Source organism: Cavia porcellus, unplaced genomic scaffold (assembly GCF_034190915.1).
Source record: "Cavia porcellus strain 051 isolate PalLab524CR breed Dunkin Hartley unplaced genomic scaffold, mCavPor4.1 scaffold_2, whole genome shotgun sequence".
Taxonomy (NCBI): Eukaryota; Metazoa; Chordata; class Mammalia; order Rodentia; family Caviidae; genus Cavia; species Cavia porcellus.
Window position 1 is genome coordinate 7765071 of NW_026947485.1, and position 19837 is coordinate 7784907.

The 19837-nt window shown below is 41.8% G+C and overlaps 1 protein-coding gene across 8 annotated transcripts in view; it reads right to left on the bottom strand.

Moving 5' to 3' along the window:
* Window positions 1–19837, bottom strand: part of Phtf2 (putative homeodomain transcription factor 2) — a 95936-nt gene that overhangs the window by 38966 nt on the left and 37133 nt on the right. For 7 of the 8 annotated variants that reach the window (XR_010043643.1, XM_063237574.1, XM_063237573.1 and 4 more), the window contains one exon: window positions 3603–3659. Coding sequence is in view for 6 of the 8 variants with exons in the window: in XM_063237574.1 (XP_063093644.1) it covers window positions 3603–3659 (57 nt within the window). In the remaining 2 variants the exon portion in view is untranslated. Of the gene's footprint in view, window positions 1–3281; window positions 3336–3602; window positions 3660–19837 lie in introns of all 8 variants that reach the window. The other variant, XM_063237578.1, reaches the window with a different exon arrangement.

Here is a 19837-nt window from a genome sequence, read left to right on the forward strand (position 1 = left end):
AGCTTTCAGTACTACCTACAATCCTGAATCATCACAAAACTTTAGTGAACAAAAAATGAAAAATAAGTGTTTGAAAAGAATGAAATTTTAAAGCTCTTCATTTACACAAAAACAAGATGGGAAAAACAAACAATACAAATATAATCAACTTGCGAGAATAAAAAGGATATATTGTTTTTGAATGCACACCTAATCACTGCCACAGTGCAATGCCTCAAATGGTACGAAGTTTTCTATTTTTTAATAAATCTCCCAATTGCACAGACAATGCTGTGGCAAAAAATGAAGAGGGCTGTTGACTTTACAAAGTACTTCCGCTGGGTATCTAGACGGCCTTCATCACTGGGCATGGGGCTACTGTGATACACAGACCCTAAGGGGGACCTAACCCTCAGTCTCCCGTGCTGGAAATGTGACTCAGTATCCCCCACCGCACCCCTGCCTTTTCCCTTCTGGTGACTTCACAAGCTTTCTGTGGAAGTTTTTAAAGTCTATTAAGTTCTAAAGATGAAAAAAAGCATGCATTTACTTTTTAACTGCATGTACTTATATGGGTACCACAGGATGTTTTGGTGCATACATGAATATAAACATGCACTGGAATGTACTCATCATAACATCATAACATTCAGATCAGGATACACGTGTTGCATCAAACACTGATCATGTCTTTGGAGTGAAATCATCCAAACCCTCCTTCTAGCTCTGGGGGCCCCCAGCACATGGCTGAGCAGCACAGGGCACGGGAGCATCTGCTCCTGTCTAACTGCAGGCTGGTACCACCAGCAGCCTTTCCCAAACTCTGCCGCCCGCTTCCTGCTGCCCGGCAATCAGGTTCCTTATTTCAAGGTTCCACAGGAACGAGCCCTTGTGGGGCTTTGCTTATCTTTCCGTGCCTGACTTCACTGAACAAAACAACCTCTAGTTCCATCCGCGTCACAAAGGACAGGACTGCACCCTTTCTACCGGAGCAGCTCTTCACTGCGTTTTCCATCCCGCCTCTCTGCTCCTCCCTCGGGTGCTAGCTACTCAGGTGTCTCTGCTGCCCAGTACCACACGCAGGGCCGCAACGAGCATGGGAGGACGGCCGTCCCTCTCACTCCCATCTCCTCCTCTGGATATCTACTCAGCAGTCGGCCTGCTGGACACTAGGCTAATTCTAGTCTTTATTTTTCCAGGACTCTCGCTGCTGTTTTCACAGTGACCGTGCAGCTTACACTTCCGCCACCGTGTGCTCCCTGCCCTCCACGTCCGTGCCAGCCTTGCCTTCCGCTTTTGCTCGCGGCCTTCTTTCTGCAGTGAGGTGCTAGCTAGGCAAGGTTTGGGTCTGCACCTCCCTGACTGGTGATGCTGAACACTTTTCCATATCTGTTCACCGTCTGTATGTATTCCTTTTACAAAGTCTGGCTTAGGTCTGTTGGCCACCGTTTTACTGGATTATTTGGGTTTTTGCCCCTGAGTTTCTGAGTTCCTTCTATTTCCTGGAGTATGACTGACCTCTTCTCAGGTGCTGCATGGTAAAAGACAGCTGCAATTCCATCTATTGATTTCTTAGCTGTGAAGTTTGTTACACATTTATTTTTCAATACTGGCCAAAGTGCTCAGAGAATGAAGTTAAGTTTTTAGTTGCAATTCCAAAAAGTTGAAGGAAACATTACTTTCAGCTTGCAAGAGATTTGACTTTAGCAGTATTAGCTATAGGACTTTAATTTAAAAGATAACATTTCCAAGAAAAACATTCTCATGGCTTTCTCTGGTTTCTTTAGTAATTGCTCACTACTCTGACAGTGAGATAACTGGATTTTAGGATAGGCTCGATGCATTTGGTATACTCTCTAAACAAGAACATTTTGTTTTAATTAAATATTAACAATCACATTTTCTATCTTCCTTATTTTACTTTATAATTTGCTTTCTTTTTTTTTTGTCTTTTTCCTTTTTATCGGTACCGGGGATCGAACTCACGACTGCCTGCTTGCAAGGCAGGGGCTTATGCCGCTGAGCTAAACCTCCAGCCCCTTATAATTTGCTTTCATAAAAATGTTCAGCAAGAATGAAATTTTTTTCAGTCCTGTCAGCAATCAGTTCTGTCAATTTTTATGTATTTGTGGGTATTTTGTTGTTGTTGTTGTTGTTTGGGTTTTTTAGAGTCTTGCTACATGGCCTTAATTCAGGGTCCTCCTGATCAGGACCCACATAGCTTGGACTCAGATATGTGCGACTGTGTCTGACCAAACTGATTCTTTTAACTCAAAATAACGCAAGTGAATTTTAATGCTTCAGTTACTTTTATGAAGCATTGTCTTTAATGGGAGACACATTTCAGAAAACAGTTCTGGGTCCTGTCCTCCCCCACGATCATTCTTTTAGCACCAAGCAGTAACTAATAGAGTTCCCCTCTGTTTGGTTCTTTAAAAATGAGGAAAGTATATAAATAACATAGCTATTTCTGACAATTGGCTTCCAAAAATCTAAAAAATTATATCTATATTTTCAGGTTTTAAATTCAGAAAACATCCACATACGCCATGTGGTAACAGGACCTCCCAGAGAACTAATAGCCCTGGTCCACTAATTAAAGTTGTTTTGTTACTGAAGAGAAAACCTTTCAAGCTGTCCTAGCAGACCTGTTTACTACTTCTAGGTCACTTGACTACTCCAACTCTCCCCCTCAAAATATCCCAAAACCTCCCCAGGGGCACCTACTTCTGGACTCCTCTATACAGACGTGTTTATTACACGCATCTCCTAACTGAAATTATCTCATTCAAATTATGTATTTCTTCTACAAAACTACAATCTACTTCATATTTCTGAACTCACTACATAATACACCACAACATGGTTAAATTGATAGATTTTCTTCAGCAGGTTTTAAAGTAAATACTATAGACACTGGTTTACAATCTAATGTAAGCTTTTCAGTACAAAACAGAAAATGTCAAGTAACTAAAGTAATAGTCTCTGGGCCCAGCTTCCATTTAGCTCATGCAGGAACACACTGATTAGTATCTATGTAAATGAAAAAAACATACAACTTATTACCAGAAAGGTGCTAAGAAACACAAATTTAGTTAAACAGTTTTCATGCTAGCAAAGTAGCCTACGAGAATCATCTTACCCCATGATAAAAATGCATTCATGTTTTACTGCCCAGAAGGCCTTGGCCAACAGCTCAGAGACTGCACCCGAGTCACCCGTTAGTAGCACCAGACAGCAGACGCCAGTTAAGAGGCAGCACCTGCAGGGACCACTCAGGCAGGAAGAGCCTCAACACTTACCAGTTTAATAAACTGTACAGAGGAAAGACAGCATCAGAGGGGAGGAAAAGCAAACTAGAAATATAATATGACAAGTGAAAGGGGAAAAAGCTGACAAGAAAATAACCATTAGAAACTGAATTTAAAAGGAATGGAAAGACAAAAAAGAAAAAAATTAGGAGACACATGACTAGGTCAGCATAAACAGTTTATTATTGTATTTTAAAATACAGGGGAATATAAATTTACATCTTAAAGGTAGGTGGAAAGGTGGTAAATGAAATGTGACTTGTAAAAGTTTAGAGAATTATGTTTTAGGATAAAACGAAATAAACTTGTTACCTTGATTTCTCTTTGTTCAACAGATTTTTCCCATATTTGTTGATCATAGGCACCAATCTGGAAAAAGTAAAAGACAGAACTACATTAGAAGATCACTGCCGCAGCTCTACCCGAGCTACAGGCCACTCAGCACCCATCCGGCAGGACCAGGCCAAGCGAGTGCTGCCTCCGCCTTCTGGAATCCAGGCTCTACTGTGGCAGCTCTCGAAGTTCAAGTGTCAGGAGGAGCAGTAGTTTGGGGAATCTTCTAGAAATACAAACTCAGGGGCCTCACCCAGGGTCACTAAATCACAAATGTAAGAGTGGGACTCAAAAATCCGTCTAATGATGAGCCTGCCATCTGAAAACCATGACTCTAGGGACTGCTTTACTTTAAAACACGTACATAGCCACTACAGCATGGCATATTTCACCAAAAAGTACATAAGGTAAAAAAGAATCTTAAGTAATAAATCCTCCCTGGAGTTATTTTTTAAAGATACCAACATTCATAAACATGTGGACCATAGTTATTACTTGAGGTTTAAATTACAAAATAAGCCGGGGGTTTAGCTCACTGGCAGAAGTGCCTGCCTGGCAAGCACAGGGTTGTGAGTTCCATCCCCAGTACAAAAAAAAAGAGAAAATTACAAAATATACAGGAAGAATCAGGATGCACAGCTCCATGTAGAGCCGCTCCTGTTATTCACAGCAGTTCAGGAAGCACAGCCCACTCCTTCCCGCCCTACACACATCCACCGCTTAGGTTCTGGTACGGTTTACATCCAAAAGGCCCCCGGAAGTCTGGTGTGCTTGGAGTGGGCCTGGTCACAGGTGCGGGTCACTGGCACAGCACGTTCTTGTCCATGGCTCCTACCTCCCTCTCTACTTCCCGGCTGCCATAAACTGAGCATCCTCCTCTGCCAGGTCTTTCCACCATTCAGTGTCTGCCTTGGGGCCAGCCAACCATGGGCTGAGCCCACACTAAACTGTGAGGCAAATAAATCACTCCTCCCTCAAGTATCTGGTGCCGGGTATCCTGTCCCAGCAACAGGAAAACTTACCAGGATCAACCCTACCGTCTCCAGTTTGTACTTATTTCCTATATCCCACAGGACACAGAAATGAATCTTGAAAATTAGAGTCCTAAGAAATTTTAAAGTATTTCAGATAATTACATTTAAGGGATGAAAGACAGATAAAGACCAGATACAGACAAAGCTGTGTAACAGGGAAATTGAGAATTCTCTGACTTCCATCACTTTACCCCTAGTTTCTTTTACCTACACAATATTTTTTAATCTTATTTCAAGAATGAGAACTTACAAATATGAGAATGGTATAGATACACAGGAAAAGAGATAAAATAATTTAATGACTCTCTAAGAGTCTTTTTACTTCTGTTTTTCTTTTGTCCCTTATCTTAACCCTACTAATTATTCTAGTCCAATAAATCTTGCCCACTTTTTTTACAACTTTCCTGAGATTCCCATATTTTTACAAATCATATTATGATACAATACAACCTCAAAATTAAAATCTCATAATCTCAGGTCAAGCCACCTAGATTGAAAATCTCATATGTAACTGTAAGACAGGGTTAAGAAAGCCCAGGTAAGCAACAACCAACTTGTTACACCTAACGGCAGAGCTGAACTCCAGTGACCAGCTCCTACTACCTTTTTAAAATTTTAAATTAAATTGAATTAATCAAACAATCATGTTCATTAAAAGTACAAAGGGTAGGGGCTGGGGATTTAGCTCAGTGGCATAAGCGCCTGCCTTGCAAGCAGGCAGTCATGAGTTCCATCCCCAGTACCAGAAAAAAGAAAAAAAAAAAAAATACAAAGGGTAAGTAAGAAATACAGATTCTACAGGACTAATTCTACTCTAACTTGATAATTCAAACAGACTTGATTTAAGAAAATCATGACTTTTTAAAAAACATGTGCCCTGGGTGAATGACTTCGGGATGACAATGCACAATATATGTACCTGACTGACATGTTTTGAAATTGTTTTCTCTTTAAAATGGGTTTGAAAAACATAAAAAAATAAAAAAATAAAGTGTATACCCACTTCAACACATGGCAAAGCTTGGACTGAAACAATAACCAATGCTAATAAAAAAATGAGGTGCTCACATGTTTTAATGATGACTTGGGCTGTACTTTGTTTTCACATACAAAGAATGGAATACTGCTTATCCAGTAGATATGATTTTTTAAAATATGAGAGCAGTATGTGGTGGCCCACACCTGTAATCCCAGCACATAAGGCAGGAGGACTGCCATGAGTTTGAGGCTACCTTGGGCTATCTACCAAGTTACAGGCCAGTCTGGACTATACAGTCAGACCCTGGCATGCCGAGGTTCGGGATAACTACAGCATGGTACTCCTAGACAGCAGAATGCAGCCGTGGGAAAGAGGATCTGTCAGCAGACATCCCTGGAACCACCCTCAGGACACAGTGGGCTGCTTCTCTGGAGATGCTTTGGGTAAGACGACGCGATGAGCCAGACTGAGGACAGCTCTCAATACAACAGGATACCTCACAGGGTCTTAAGCTCTTTTTATATACACAAGTGCCATTTTTCAATTACAAGGGATTAAGTGTCTCTCTAACTGGAGACATCAACTCTTTGCAACACATTTCTTTTGCTTTAAAAATACTATCAGAATACATCACTGAGCCACATAAGTGAACATTACACGGAGAAAACCGGAGATGCTATGAACCTCAGTGTAGGTTCCGATAATGTTCAGGACTCTCTGCCTTGTGATGTATATGTTCTTAACCAATCACCCTCACATGCATTTAGCTTGAATCAGCTCTGAAAACACTTTATTTCTTCAGATGTGTGTGTAGTAGAGGTGGTGGTGGTGGCAGAAGCCTGAGTGGACAGGAAAGAAATTCTAAGATTCCCTTCCGGCCTAAAGCCTTTCGAATCCTCGCTCCAAGCAGAAATCCGGCCAATGAGATTACAAGTTTGGGGCTGGGTTAAACCTTTCCCGAAAGCACTATGCCTATCTGTCAGACAGCACAGGGCAAGAAAGGACATGACACACATCCTGAAGACAAAAAGCATCTTCTCACATTGGGATCATGGGTCAGGAACAATTCAAAGAGCTGTGCTATCAAAATTAAAACACAGCTTCTCTTCTCTCTCTGACACACAAAATCCTTGGCAGACTTGACACGATAGCTGTTTCTGTTCTGTATTTCTGCTACATGAGATTATATCACAGGCCAATTTCAATTACCCTGTCCATAAAAAGAAAAAAATGCAGTATGTTCTCCTTCTTTTGTACATTTATTTGTTTACTTATGTTGTTGACACAGGGTCTCACTACGTAGTTCAAGGTGACCTGGAACTCACTATGTACCCCAGGCTGGCCTTGAGAAGATCCTTTTACCTCAGACCCCAAAAAGCTGGGATTACAGATGTGTGCCACCATGGCCAGCTAGTGTGTGCTTTGTTCTTGTAACAAAAAGATGCTCAGTAGTAATGTTTATCTAATAGGACAATGCCTAGTCTGTATTTAGAAAAGTGCCACCCACATTTACGGGAACCAAGGAATATATACTCAAGTCATTCTGTGGGTAGCACTAGAGATACCCAGTAAGAATCTTGTTAAATAGCAATCTGTCTCAAGGAGGGGAAAAAACACTGTTCCATATTGTAAGACAAGATTGTGAAATACTAATTCACGTTTTATAGCCAATAGCTGGATAGCTGTGAAGAATGTGAAATTCATTCTCTGGTGCCTAGCAACAGCAAGCAATTTTATCAGCACTTTTGCCATTACTCTCAGAGATGTCTAAATGCAGTCGGTCTCCACTGCGTTGGCCCAGCCAGAGCTGACCACAGTCTGCTTTTGTACTCCAGGCCCCAGGGTATTCATCTCTTGTCCTGGCAACAGAGCTACCAGCCTTACGCTGACCTCTTACTATACCCCCAGCCCCACCCAGGAGCACAGAGAGCTCTAAATCTTCCCACGACTGTAATTCCTAATTTATGTGAACACTGCCATTCCTGGCAGAACATACAACCGACTACTTGTCTGAAAAGAATGAAGCCGTAACACACAAGTACCATTTTCTGTCTTGTTACCTCTAGTAGCTGTTGTATCATATCAAAGTCTGTTTCTCCTTTTATCTTTACAAATGAACTTTGAGCCCCTATAAAGGTCAAGACTGGCAAAACCAAAAAAACAAGGAAACATCACCCTTCGCAGTGATGGTTTTATTTTTAATAAAATCCAAAGAGAAAAAGAAGAAGTGGAGATACTAGAATTTAATGTCAAGCAGATTAAAATAGAAAGGTATACTCCTTCAGATACTTTCTAACCAACTGAAGACTGATCTAAAAGGCAAATGAGCAAGTTATAAATGTAAAATCAACATAGCTAATATATGACACAATGTAGTTTATGTAAATAGATACAGATAATTTGGAAGCAGACATGAAAATAATAAACTGTGATTATTTCTGAGCAATATGGGAAAGAACAGCATTTTCCCACAGTGCTTTATAGTCACTTGGACTGTGTCATTTTTCCCCTGCAACGGGATGCACTGTTTTTATAAACCAAAACGGGAACCCAAGTCTACCAGACTACCAAGTAATTAAATTAGTTAAGGAACAAAATACGTCCTATCACTGAATGGTAGCTCTTCAGGGGAAGTTTACCTCCTCCTCGCTTACCTCCTATTATTGTTCTCATTTTGTACCTTTCAATACACTGAAATGAACAAAATGTAGAGGGAGAAGACAGAAAACTGGAGACAGAAGGGGAAGACTGGGAAAGAAAGGGATGAGAAAGGAGAGGACTGTTAGGCAGAGACAAGGATCACCTTTTCTTGTTATCTGTCTAGGTTAGTTCTAGCTCCTAAGGAAATAATTTTGTAATGAATATGATGGTATCAGAACTACAAACACTAAAACCCAGATAATTAGATGATGAAATGGCAAACAGGCACCGCTGAGGAATTCTAGAAAAGGAGAATCTTTCAAAAGCAATTTGAAAAGCTGCTTCTCAGTGATCAGATTACCCCTAAGGTCATCATCACATTCAGGACAGCAGCAGCTCAAGTATCAAGAGGCTGAAGAGAAGGCACCTTCCCCCCTCAATAAGGCAGCTATCAATGGTTTAATTAGATTAAGTGCTAAGCTACAAGATCAGGAGTTCACAGATACACGTAAGCAAGGTGAAGGGAGACCCAGATTTGCACACATTTGAAACGCTTCGTTTCTTCTACTAATGGATGTAATAGTGTAAGTCAAAGACGCAAGTTTTCCACCACGACTATGCTTAATTTTTCTGAACCTTACTGAACAAACTGAAATGCAAGCTTTTAATCTTCACAAATACCAGATGTTATACAAAAAGACAACCAGAGTTTGCTCTTTAACCCACTTGACAAATATCAGAGGGAAAAGAACTAGGATAAAAGCAATCTACCTTTGTTTGCAGGACTACATGAGTATCTCCAAGGCAAGAGGTTAAAGCATCTCTTGAGATAAGACAGTGGAGGAGAAAAAACAGGGAAAAGAGGAGATAAGCCTGTCGAGCTGCACTTGGTGGCCTCTTCCATCTCTAAATTGGTATGAAAATTATTTCCTCTGTAGCTTTTTATGGTCTGTGCAATACCCACTGGCAAAAATCGTGTTTTTATGTGTGATGTAAATGCTCCATGTTTAATCAAAGATACTTCTGCCTGAGTTTTTTATAAATATAAAAATAACCATCAGAAAATACTCCTTGCCATATTTAGAGTGTTGAATTTTCAGTCCTTGGTTTCCCCAATGCCTCAGTCAGCGCTTAACGTTTTCTATCACGGATGGCAAGGACACCGACTGTGGACACATCCTCATTTACACACTCAGACACACGCACGTGCACACACACAGGCCCAGCCCCAGACCTGGGCTTTACCCCACCTCTGGGCTGTCAGAAATGGGAAGACCCACAATGTGAAGTTTCTGCTACTTACCAGCTAACACCATGAAAATATTCGTTCTTTGTAAATTTTAGTATCTCCAGGCCTCACCTGCCTCACAGTCAAACTGCTGAAGTTGAACTACTTTTAATGGTCAAAACATCTGTACAGATGATGAGTGTAGGACAAGAGAGGTTTTTTTCTTTTTTCACTCATTACTCTAGGAAAAGAAATCTTCAATGCTACTGTGAGAGAGAGCAGAGCCAACAAGGTGCCAGAAATGTCTGCACGGAAGGTATGAAAATACAGAGAAAACGCCTGTGCAGGTAAGTGTGTTTTCCTAATAGCCTAACACCATTGATAACTGCTTGTACTTTATGAGAGAAAATGGAGTTGTCAACATCCAAAATATCATTTGCCCAGGTACTTAAAATACCTGAGTTGCACTGGCATAATGAGCCACCTACAAGTTTGATTTAAAAGGAAAAAAAACTACCAGTTATTAATACAACAAAGTTAAAGTCACTGAATAAGAAAATAAAATATTAATCTGCCAGTAAAAAAAATCTTATACCTTTAACCCCCAAATTATGTTGTCTTGGAGGACATTCCAAGGACTTCTATTCACACTGCTAAAACATGCAAAAGAAACATTCAGAAGCCACTTAAAACCATTAAGTCTTCAGATAAATCTCAAACTGTAATATGAAATTCTATTCTTAAAAAAACTGTAATTACAAAACAAAGGTCTGAATGTGTTGAATACCAAGAAGGCTTCCCTGTGTCTCCCTGGGAACCGCCGCCCTGAGCCTGCCCAGTAAATACCCAAGGAAGTCACCGGGTCCTCCTGACAACCACTGGCAATCCCATTCACCCCACTGCCCACTCCTCTCCTTCTATGGTGGCCCGCTTTAACACACAGTTCAGCGTTTCTGAATGCCCACTAAACACACGGTCGCACCTCTCCCACAGGTGAAGCCTGCAGACATCAAGCGCTTGGGTGACTTTCTGATAAGCAAATTAGAAAATGAGATCGTTCATGTGGTTGCACAATAGAAATGCCAAGTAATGATGACATCAGACAAAAAGGTGTGGTCCAGGGAAATGTCACAAGCTCTTCCAAACATTCAACCACTCCAAAATGTCACCACGTCCCTAACTCTTCTGACTAGTAATTTCTTAGAACTAAAAATACTGTGTGCAGGATCACCATCTTTTAACTCCACCATTAAAAACAGTCCTCCAAAATTCCGATGTTGCTTGGCGGCTATTTCAAAAATATCCTAATTAGAGAAAGAAATCAAAGTCATGATATAAATATTATTAACTATAAACAAAGAGTTTTCTTTGCAACTCCACTTTAAATGTCATTTTTTTTTGTTATCAATTAGTACTAGAATCACAACCAGAAGTTTACAATAGAAAAACAAAGCACAAAAAACACAAATGAAAAATACATTTTTTAAAAGTTATACCTTACTGGGGAGAGAATATGACTTTTTTAGAACAAAACAGGTTTCTAGAATTCAAGTGTATACATATATATATATATATATATATATGCTAAATATATATGCTAATTTCTAATATTGGGATCAAAACACCAATTCTGAAAACACATTCTCATGAGTAGATACTAAAATCCAGCAAATTATCAAAGATTCCCTTCATTACAAGTAACTAAAACCACTTACAATCATCCCATCAAGATCTCATACCGTACCCTCCCTTCTATTAACTCGATGACTAGGGCATGACAGCCAAATCAGAGTGTGACCAAGCTTCAACTGTCTAAGAAAAGCATGTACTAAGCACTGACTCAAGGTTATCAGAAAGTCTGGAAGAGCTCTCATTAATTCAGTGAAGAAACATGGTCAGGGTAGAATCTGCCTCTGAAGAATTAAAAATCCAAAGAAAAAACATTCAAGGTCAGAGTCGAGTGAGCACTGTGTCAGTCAGAATACAGACAGGATCAGTACTGGTGAGGCACAGCGGGTGAGCAGAGGGAACGGCCTGAAGGCATGGATAAAGACGACAATCACTACTAAGTAGCTGGACTGTTCGGGGAACATTCATCTACCACTATGTGACACTCAACAGCAGGTTTGAAAACAACATCAGGGATCACAGCTAGAAGTCAGGAGTTGAATTCAAGGTAAACATTGAACTCAGCAGCAAAAACTAGGTATCTGGATGTCAAATGACCAACCTGCTCATCTAGGGAAACTCAGTAGCTTAAAGAAACCAAGAACAAAATATTAAGAAATATTTAAATAAAGAGAAAAATCAAAGTAAAGTACACAGACTTCAAAACATCACATAGGTAAGAAGAAAAAGGAAGAATTCACACAAAAAGATAAAGCTAAAACTACTAAAACATCTGAAGTAGTCCTGGACTTCATTTGAATAGCAAACGAAGTCTTTAGCTACGACCTGAAAGCCTGGAAATTTGAGGGATGAGGGAAACGAGGAAGGTAAGACACGCTCACTGGAAGAACCCAAGTGATGCGGGTCACCAGGAAGGGCGGATGCAGCCGAGGTATTCGAAGCACCCGTCCAGGCCAGGTGTCTTCCCTTTTCCCACCAAGGTTCAAGCGTCCAGGAGAGGGGCGGACTTCAAACACCCTCGCACAGGCAAGGTGCGAGGGCACGCTCCACAGCTCTCACCTTCGCTGGCTCCCTTTCCCTCTGCTTCCTCTGAAGGACACTGAGCTAAAGCCATTCGCTGGGCAGAAGCACAGGGGCCCCCAAGTAAGGGGCCAGGCCTCATGGAGGAGCCGGACAAAGCAGGTGGCCGGGTGTGGGGTGCACCCATGTGGTGAAGGGAGCCAGAGCCAGAGCCTGAGCAGGCAGAGGATGACCACAGGGGAGGAGCCCCAGCTCCCGCGGGGCGCAGCAACACCCAGGTGTGGGGAGTCAGGGCACCGGAAAGCAGTCTCGGGTAGAAAACCTGAGTGGGGTGAGGGACCGAGGACGGCCGGGGGACGTGGCCAGGGGTCGCACAGGGACTGAGGCCTCGAATGCCTGAAGACATTCCTCTGTTTACTGGGAAATCTCTAAGTCTAAGCCATGAAAGGAGAGATTAACTCACAAGTTATGAATGCTAAGAAGGGAATGGATTAATCAGTACAGTATATTCATATAACAAAATATCATAACAACTGAAATTATGGTTCTAAAGGATATTTAGTGATATGAGAAAGCACTTCAAACAGGAACATAAAAAATAAAATATGACCCTTTTTTATTTGGGGAAAAGTCCCAATATTAACAATAGAACTGCATGATTTTACTTTTTGTGGTACTTACCTGCATTTTCCACCTTTCCTATGAGGGCATATTACTTTTATATTTATGACAAAAAAAGCATTTTTTAAAAACCAAGAGAATCAGAATTTGAAACCCTCAGGAGGGAACCAAGCGCATGGCACGAAGCTAGGCGGTTCTGAATACATTTTCTCATAGAAAAGCACATGTGGCCAGCGGTGAAGAACTCAGTACGGCTGCTCAGAAGCAATTTACTGAAATTTCAGGATGAAAATAAATCAGGCTTTTCCTATAAGACACGAAATAGAAACTTCCAGCTGAGAAGCTGTAGTTTAACAAAAAAACTGTCAGAAGTTCTGCTGTTACAAAGGGGTGCACAGGTAGACATACATCCCTGGCCAAAAGGAAAGCTACACCCGCTGAAGAGCCAAACACTGAGACAGACCCACTGACCAAGGAAACGACATTCCAGACAGGATTCCTGCCGCCCGCCCGGGTAACTGACACTGGGTTGGTGGGGATGGAAAGAATTCCTCAGGAAAGGAAGGGAACCGGTGAGCAGCTTGCGGTGGCACTGGGAGAGCGCCAAGTCCCAGCAGAGACAAGAAGGGCTCTCTAGAGCGAGTGAGGGCCCAGGGGAAGCAGCAGCCTGAGCCGTCTCCGCTGACCATTCAGTGCTCTTGCCCTCTGCCCTCAATGCGACCAAGGACCCTCGGAGGTAGCAGCCCTTCCCAGACACAATGTGTCTTCAGAGAGCTTCACCAACTCTCAGGGAACAGGCTGATGTCTCCACTGCTTAAAGAGTAAGGGACTTAGAGCTGGGGATTTAGCTCAGTGGCATAAGTACCTGCCTTGCAAGCAGGCAGTCGTGAGTTCGATCCCCAGTACCGATAAAAAGGAAAATGACAAAAAAAAAAGACTAAGGGACTCGATCGTAAACTTGAAGATGAAAACCATGTATGTACTTGAGTCAACATATGCCACTTTCACACTTAAAATCAGCAGCCGACCGCTGAGTACAAAGGGCAGCAGCCCTGCCAGCCTCGGAGGTCTCCAGTCCCATCGGTGTGACTGGGTCCCTCAGGCTCCCTGGCCCTCCCTTACAGCGAACCAAAGCCAGACACTGCACTCGGGCTGAGCTGGCCGGATTCTCCGTCCACTCCAAGGGCCACGTAACTGGAGAGACAGAGGTGAATGGCTAACGAGGGCAGTCACAGCCACAACACCCAGAGCCAGCCCAGCCTCGGTCTGTGCTGTCTTCCTTCCCCTCCTCTCCCCTCCCCTCTCCTTCTCTTCCCTCCCCTCCCTTCCCCTCCCCTTTCCGGGCCTTGGCCATCTGCACTAGCACGGAGCACATGCAAGTGAAAAGGAGAAGCAGAACTGTGGTGTTTTTTCCTGGCCCACCTTTAGTGAGAACATTCCTGTTAGTGCAAACCAACACCACGCTGCATAATTGACGAGGACTGTTTATTTTCCAACTTGCCAGTACAGGGCGCTATGTTCTTGGTGGATTTATTAGGAAAAGTGCTGCTCGATTGGCAACCTTCCCCAAGATGTCACCTCAAAGAGAATTTCATTCAGTTTTTCTTAACTTAACCTTGGATCATGAATAGCAAGACTCTGCTAGTGAGAAAAGAAAAGTTCATTAATTTTTTTTCTAATCATAGGAAAGTAATTCAAATACATCTTACTCAATCAATTAAACAGAAGAGCAAAACATTATCTCACAGCACAGGATAAATACTAAAGTTCCAGTTAACAAATCCATCACATTAATTCTCAAGTGATAAAGCTTTCAGAGCCAAATCCATAAAATTTTACATGACTCAAAAATTATTTGGATTTTTGATAAAAGCAATGTATTATTTAAAATTAAAGTTTGGTGAAAAAAATTAAGGATTGTCTTCTTCAGTTCCTGAATGAGAGAAACTATAAAAGACCACTATCACTGTTGCTCACTTTAAAGACTCTTCACCTTGTTTCTGTTTGGTATTATCAAACTTACATAAGAAAAAAACTTTTTTAAAAAACATAAATGTTAACCACCCCATCTCCTCTAAAGAACTTACCAACATTATAAGGATGGTATTGACTAAGTTAAAAACAATGACCCAAGCTGACCTAACTCAGTAAATTTACAAGACTTCCAATAGACTAAACAAATATAGTCATGTGCTACTGACACAATGGTTAATAAGGGGTCACAGTAACATCACGTGTCCCACAATTAAATGAGGCTCATCAGACCACAGTGAAGCAGAAAGCCCTTGGTGCCTGGTAACTGACAGTCTGGAACCTCCCTGCACAGAGAACGATGCACACTCATGGCACGAGGTCTGTCGTGATGCTGCTGCAAACATCCCATCGTGCTGCCGGTAAAAGGTCAGCTCACACAGTTACGCGTGATGTGTAATACTTGATTGTAATAACAACTATGGCTACTGGTGTAACAAGGTTATTGTTTTATAATGTGCTGCTGTAGACCAATATACCCAGTTACACCAGCCACAGCCTCATCCTTCTTGTGGTTTCCATGTCTCCTGGGTGCATCTGGAAGGAGCGACTGACCTATAATACGATATTCACACAAGACCACATTTCTTAAAATCTGTTCCTGTTTCTATGCAAAGAATGACTGTTGAAAACATGAGCCACGTTATTAAACAATAACCGCTGCTCCCAGTTACTGAGATTTGCTGCTCCCTGACAGCAGCCCAGACAGAAATGAGCCACAGACACGAAGTTTACCACCACCGCTCACCAAACCACCTGAGTGCCCACAACTGGGTGAGGGAAGCTGCCTGCACTAGATTTCCTGCAAGGTTTGGAGGCGGCGAGAAAAGAGAGCAGAGACTACACCCCAGAACCAGTGGGTTTCAACCCCTCTGAACCTTAATTTCAACATGGATAAAAGCAGTAATCTCTATCCCACAGGCTCTTATGAAAGGACTTCAGATAGGGCACAGCACACAGGTGTTCAACAAACGTTACCTGCTGTTATTAGTTAGGGACTAACAGGCAGGGCTGGGCCAACTCCCTGACTTAACAATGGCATTCGGTCCTCATAACAACTCTTGAAGTAATGTTTCCTCCAATTTACAGAAAAAGGAAGAGACATGTATAAATTCAATAACTCGCCCCAAATCACGAGACCGCAAGTGACAAACCAAACTCAAACACAGGATGTTCAATGCCAAGAACCATGTCTCTGTTTTTGCATTTTCTTGTTTGATTTTTAAATCTGTTAGGATTGGGGCAGTACAAACAGAACCCATATCTGTGTGCAATACAAATTTAAATTAGTCATGCCAAAATGAAAGGTAATATTTATTTTAAAAGCTAACTTTCCTCAAAAACCACTCAAAAAAAAAAAAAAAAAACAAAGCTGGGCGCATGCCTGTAATCTAGCATTTGAGAGGCTGAGGCAGGAGAATCGTTTGCCAAGTTTGAGACCAGCTTGGGTTACAAAGTGAATGTAGAACCAAGGTAGCATAAACTACATACACTGCAAGACCTTGTTTCAAAAAGACAAAAACAAAAACAACAACAACAAAAAACACTCAAAAGTCAGCAACATCACCCTCATTTTAAAAAAAGGGAAACTGAATCTCACAGAGGTTAAGTAACTTGTCCAACATCCAACAGCTTCAAAGACATGGAATTTAGTTCTATCCAAAGACATGATGGACCATAGGTTTTCCATTATGCAGTGCCAATTTTCTAAGAGTTGCCTTTTCTCTAGACAATATCTCTAAAGACAATTTGTGGAAATTACTACTAAAAAGCAAAAACCCTTTTAAACTACTCGTTTAGATAAAAATTAAACACATCATCTATTTCAGATATATCTATATTTGACAAACTGAAATCTATTTTTCATTAACCTAAGAATAGCTGTCCCTTTTTTAAAAATTTGATTGTAACCATGTCTAGCTTTATTATTTCTTCTGCATGTGAGATGCTATGTGCTGTCCTGGGAAGAGTGAGGAGGCACTCTTTGTGGGGTGCAGATGAAAACAAGCTTTTCTTAGATGAATGTCTACATTTATGCCATCCTCTCAGCTGTCTGAGCGACTTCATCAGAAGAACTGGGCATGATTTAGCCCAAAAATGCCTGTCCTTTTAAAGTTCTGCCAACCTTGTAACCGAGACTCATCAATCAGTAAAACCAGGAGACCACCGTGTAGAACTGCATGGTGTCTTACTGTATCAAACCAGATTGAATGTCTACTTCATTATACTTACCATCACCTAATCTAAGGTGGCACATAGTGATTTTAAAAAACAGAATCTGTCACATATTTCTAGTTGATATATCATTTTTACTTTAACACACCAAGAAGAAAAACATTATTTATGAATATTTTGTCAATTATCATCATACTTTCAGAACCTGGAGTAACAAATAGGCAACTACATGAAAAAAAAAAAAATCAATTCAACCAGTCCAGGGCTAACGGAGGAAAAGCTCAGTGAGAGGCCACTCAATCAAGATGGGTTCTTGCTTTTGTGACAAGTGAGTTTCCTTTGATTTTGCCCCAAAAGCCTTAAGTTTAAACAATTCAGACTATTTCTCAGACCTCACAGAATGGAGTCAGAATCTTCAGGGCACGCAGTAGACAGCACAACAAAGATGATACCAGTTTAAAAATCTGTCCCAGGATTTCCAAAGCCAGTAAGAATTTCAAACTAAAATTACAAATATCTAAAATAATGCATGAAAAGAAACCCAAAAATGTCCCTTCTTTGGTATCCAGAATATTACAACCACAGACAGTAACAAAGTTGAAAACGTGGAGAAATACATCGAGACACACTCAGCCTCTGTGAGATGTAACAAAGCACAGCGCCGGGAAACAGCCTGGCACCTGCGGCGTGGTAACGCCGCCTGCAGCAAGTGGGAAAGCGCCCCAAGTGTCATGCGTGAACGTTTTCACCAACGCTACTCGCAGCAATTGAAAGGAGAGACACCCACCCTCAGTAAATGTGTAAACACACAGTGGACCCCGTGTGTGTGGGACCCTATGCAGCACCAAAGGGAGTGTGGAGAAGCCGCAGTCTCCACGGGATGTACTTTTTCCATCTAATGGGAAACGCAGAGAAGGCCGCTCTGCAGGCAGGAAGTGAGAAGCAGGGACTGGTGCGCTGGAAACGGGCAGCGGTAGGTAGTGCATGAGCAAGCAGTTTCTTTTTAAGACGATGAAAATGTTCTGAGGTTAGACTGTGGCGATAACTGCACAAATGCACCAATGTACTAAGACTTATTAAACTGCACACTTAAAACGAGTGACTCCTTAGCCAGGCATGATGGCATGTGCCTGTCACCCGTACTCAGGGCAGCTGAGTAGGAGGGTGTGAGCTTGAACTCAGCCAGGGCAACTTAACTACCGGCTCAAAATAATAATCCAAGCAGGGCGTGGTGGTGCACACGTGTAATCCTAGCACCTGGGAGGCTGACAGGAGGACTGCCACCAACTGAAAGGCCAGCCTGGCTACACAGGAGTTTGAGACCAGCTTGAACTGCACAGTAAAAGCCTGTCTCAAAAAAATTATTATTATAACAATAATAACTGAAAAAAGGGCTGGGGATGTTGCTCAGCACAAAGGCCCTGGCTCCAACGCCCAGCACCACAGTAACTAACCACGTTCATGGCATGAGTCCTAGCCTGTTTTCTGACGCTACCACAAAACCACCGCAGTAGACCAATGCATAGAGAGTGAGGCTCATTTAGCACACAGCTCAGTGCACTCCGGAGGCTGGCACCTGCATGTATTTATCTCGGCTACGCCACAGCCTCCCGGAGAAACCACACAGCAGGACACTAAGACAGTCAGAGTTGGAAGCCAGGCTTGCTCTTTACGATGCTCTGCTCTCGTGGGCACTACCTGGGGTCCACTGAGAAACACGTTAATCTCTCCCAAGGGCGATGCCCTGATGACCTAACCAAATCCAACCAGGGTCAGCACCTGGAGATCACCTGGACACCAGGGACAGTGCGCCCACGGGCAGAAGCCTGGGGCACCTCCGAACCATCACAGCACAGAAACCACACCTTAATAAGGCTGTTCTTTATTTGCACAAGATTTCTCTGAATAAAATGACCCCATATGCAATTAGTGGAAAGCTATTCATATTCAGAAGGCCTTGGCTTCTAGGGAAACTTAGAAAATTAAAGTCTTCCATCAAGTTTTGGCTCTTTAAAACATTTTCCCTCTTTATATCCACGACACTACTTCAGGTGATTCACAGTCTCCTTAGTGTAGAAACTAGGACATTATTAATTCTAATATTGGCAGAATGTGAGCTTGGATATTTATAGGATTTTCTTCCCAGATAACTAGAGATATTTAAACATTAGCGCAAATTATAGTTTACTGCAAACGAGAAAACAACTTATGCTGCATAAACAGGTGTTATATTTGTATTACTTGAAATTTTAAGATTTACTTAAAATTCTTTTATTAAAGCTTGTTGAAACTGAGCCTGAAAGACTGAACACCTGAACAGGGCTCAGCTGACATGTACTCAGGGACCCAGAGCACTGTAAACGCAGCAAGTAGAAACAGTGTACAAGCGCTCAGGGCTGATTTCTTTAGGGTGTCTGAAGCCAGGACCATGAATTCTGATACTTTAACAGCATTTAGCATATAGTAAGACTTCAGTTTTGTTTTCAACCTCAGTCATGTCTAGTATTACATAAAGTATACAACTGAAAAATGTTTTATAACAGAACTTCATCAAAATCACATTCCTTGGACAATTAAATGCCTATATCTTGTACTGGGTAACAAATTAGTATGTATGTGCGTGTGTATGTGTGTGTGTGTGTGTGTGTGTGTGTCTTTGTCTTTTTGAGACAGAGTTTCATTATGTAGTTCAAGCTGGCCTTGAACTCATTTTGTAGCCTAGGCTGGCCTCAAACTTGCAGCGATCCTCCTGCTTAAGCCTCCCAAGTGCTAGGATTATAGGTATGCATCACCACACCTGGCCACCACTAATTTAAAGACAACAATATGCAGTATTAGCCATAATTACCTTGTTTTG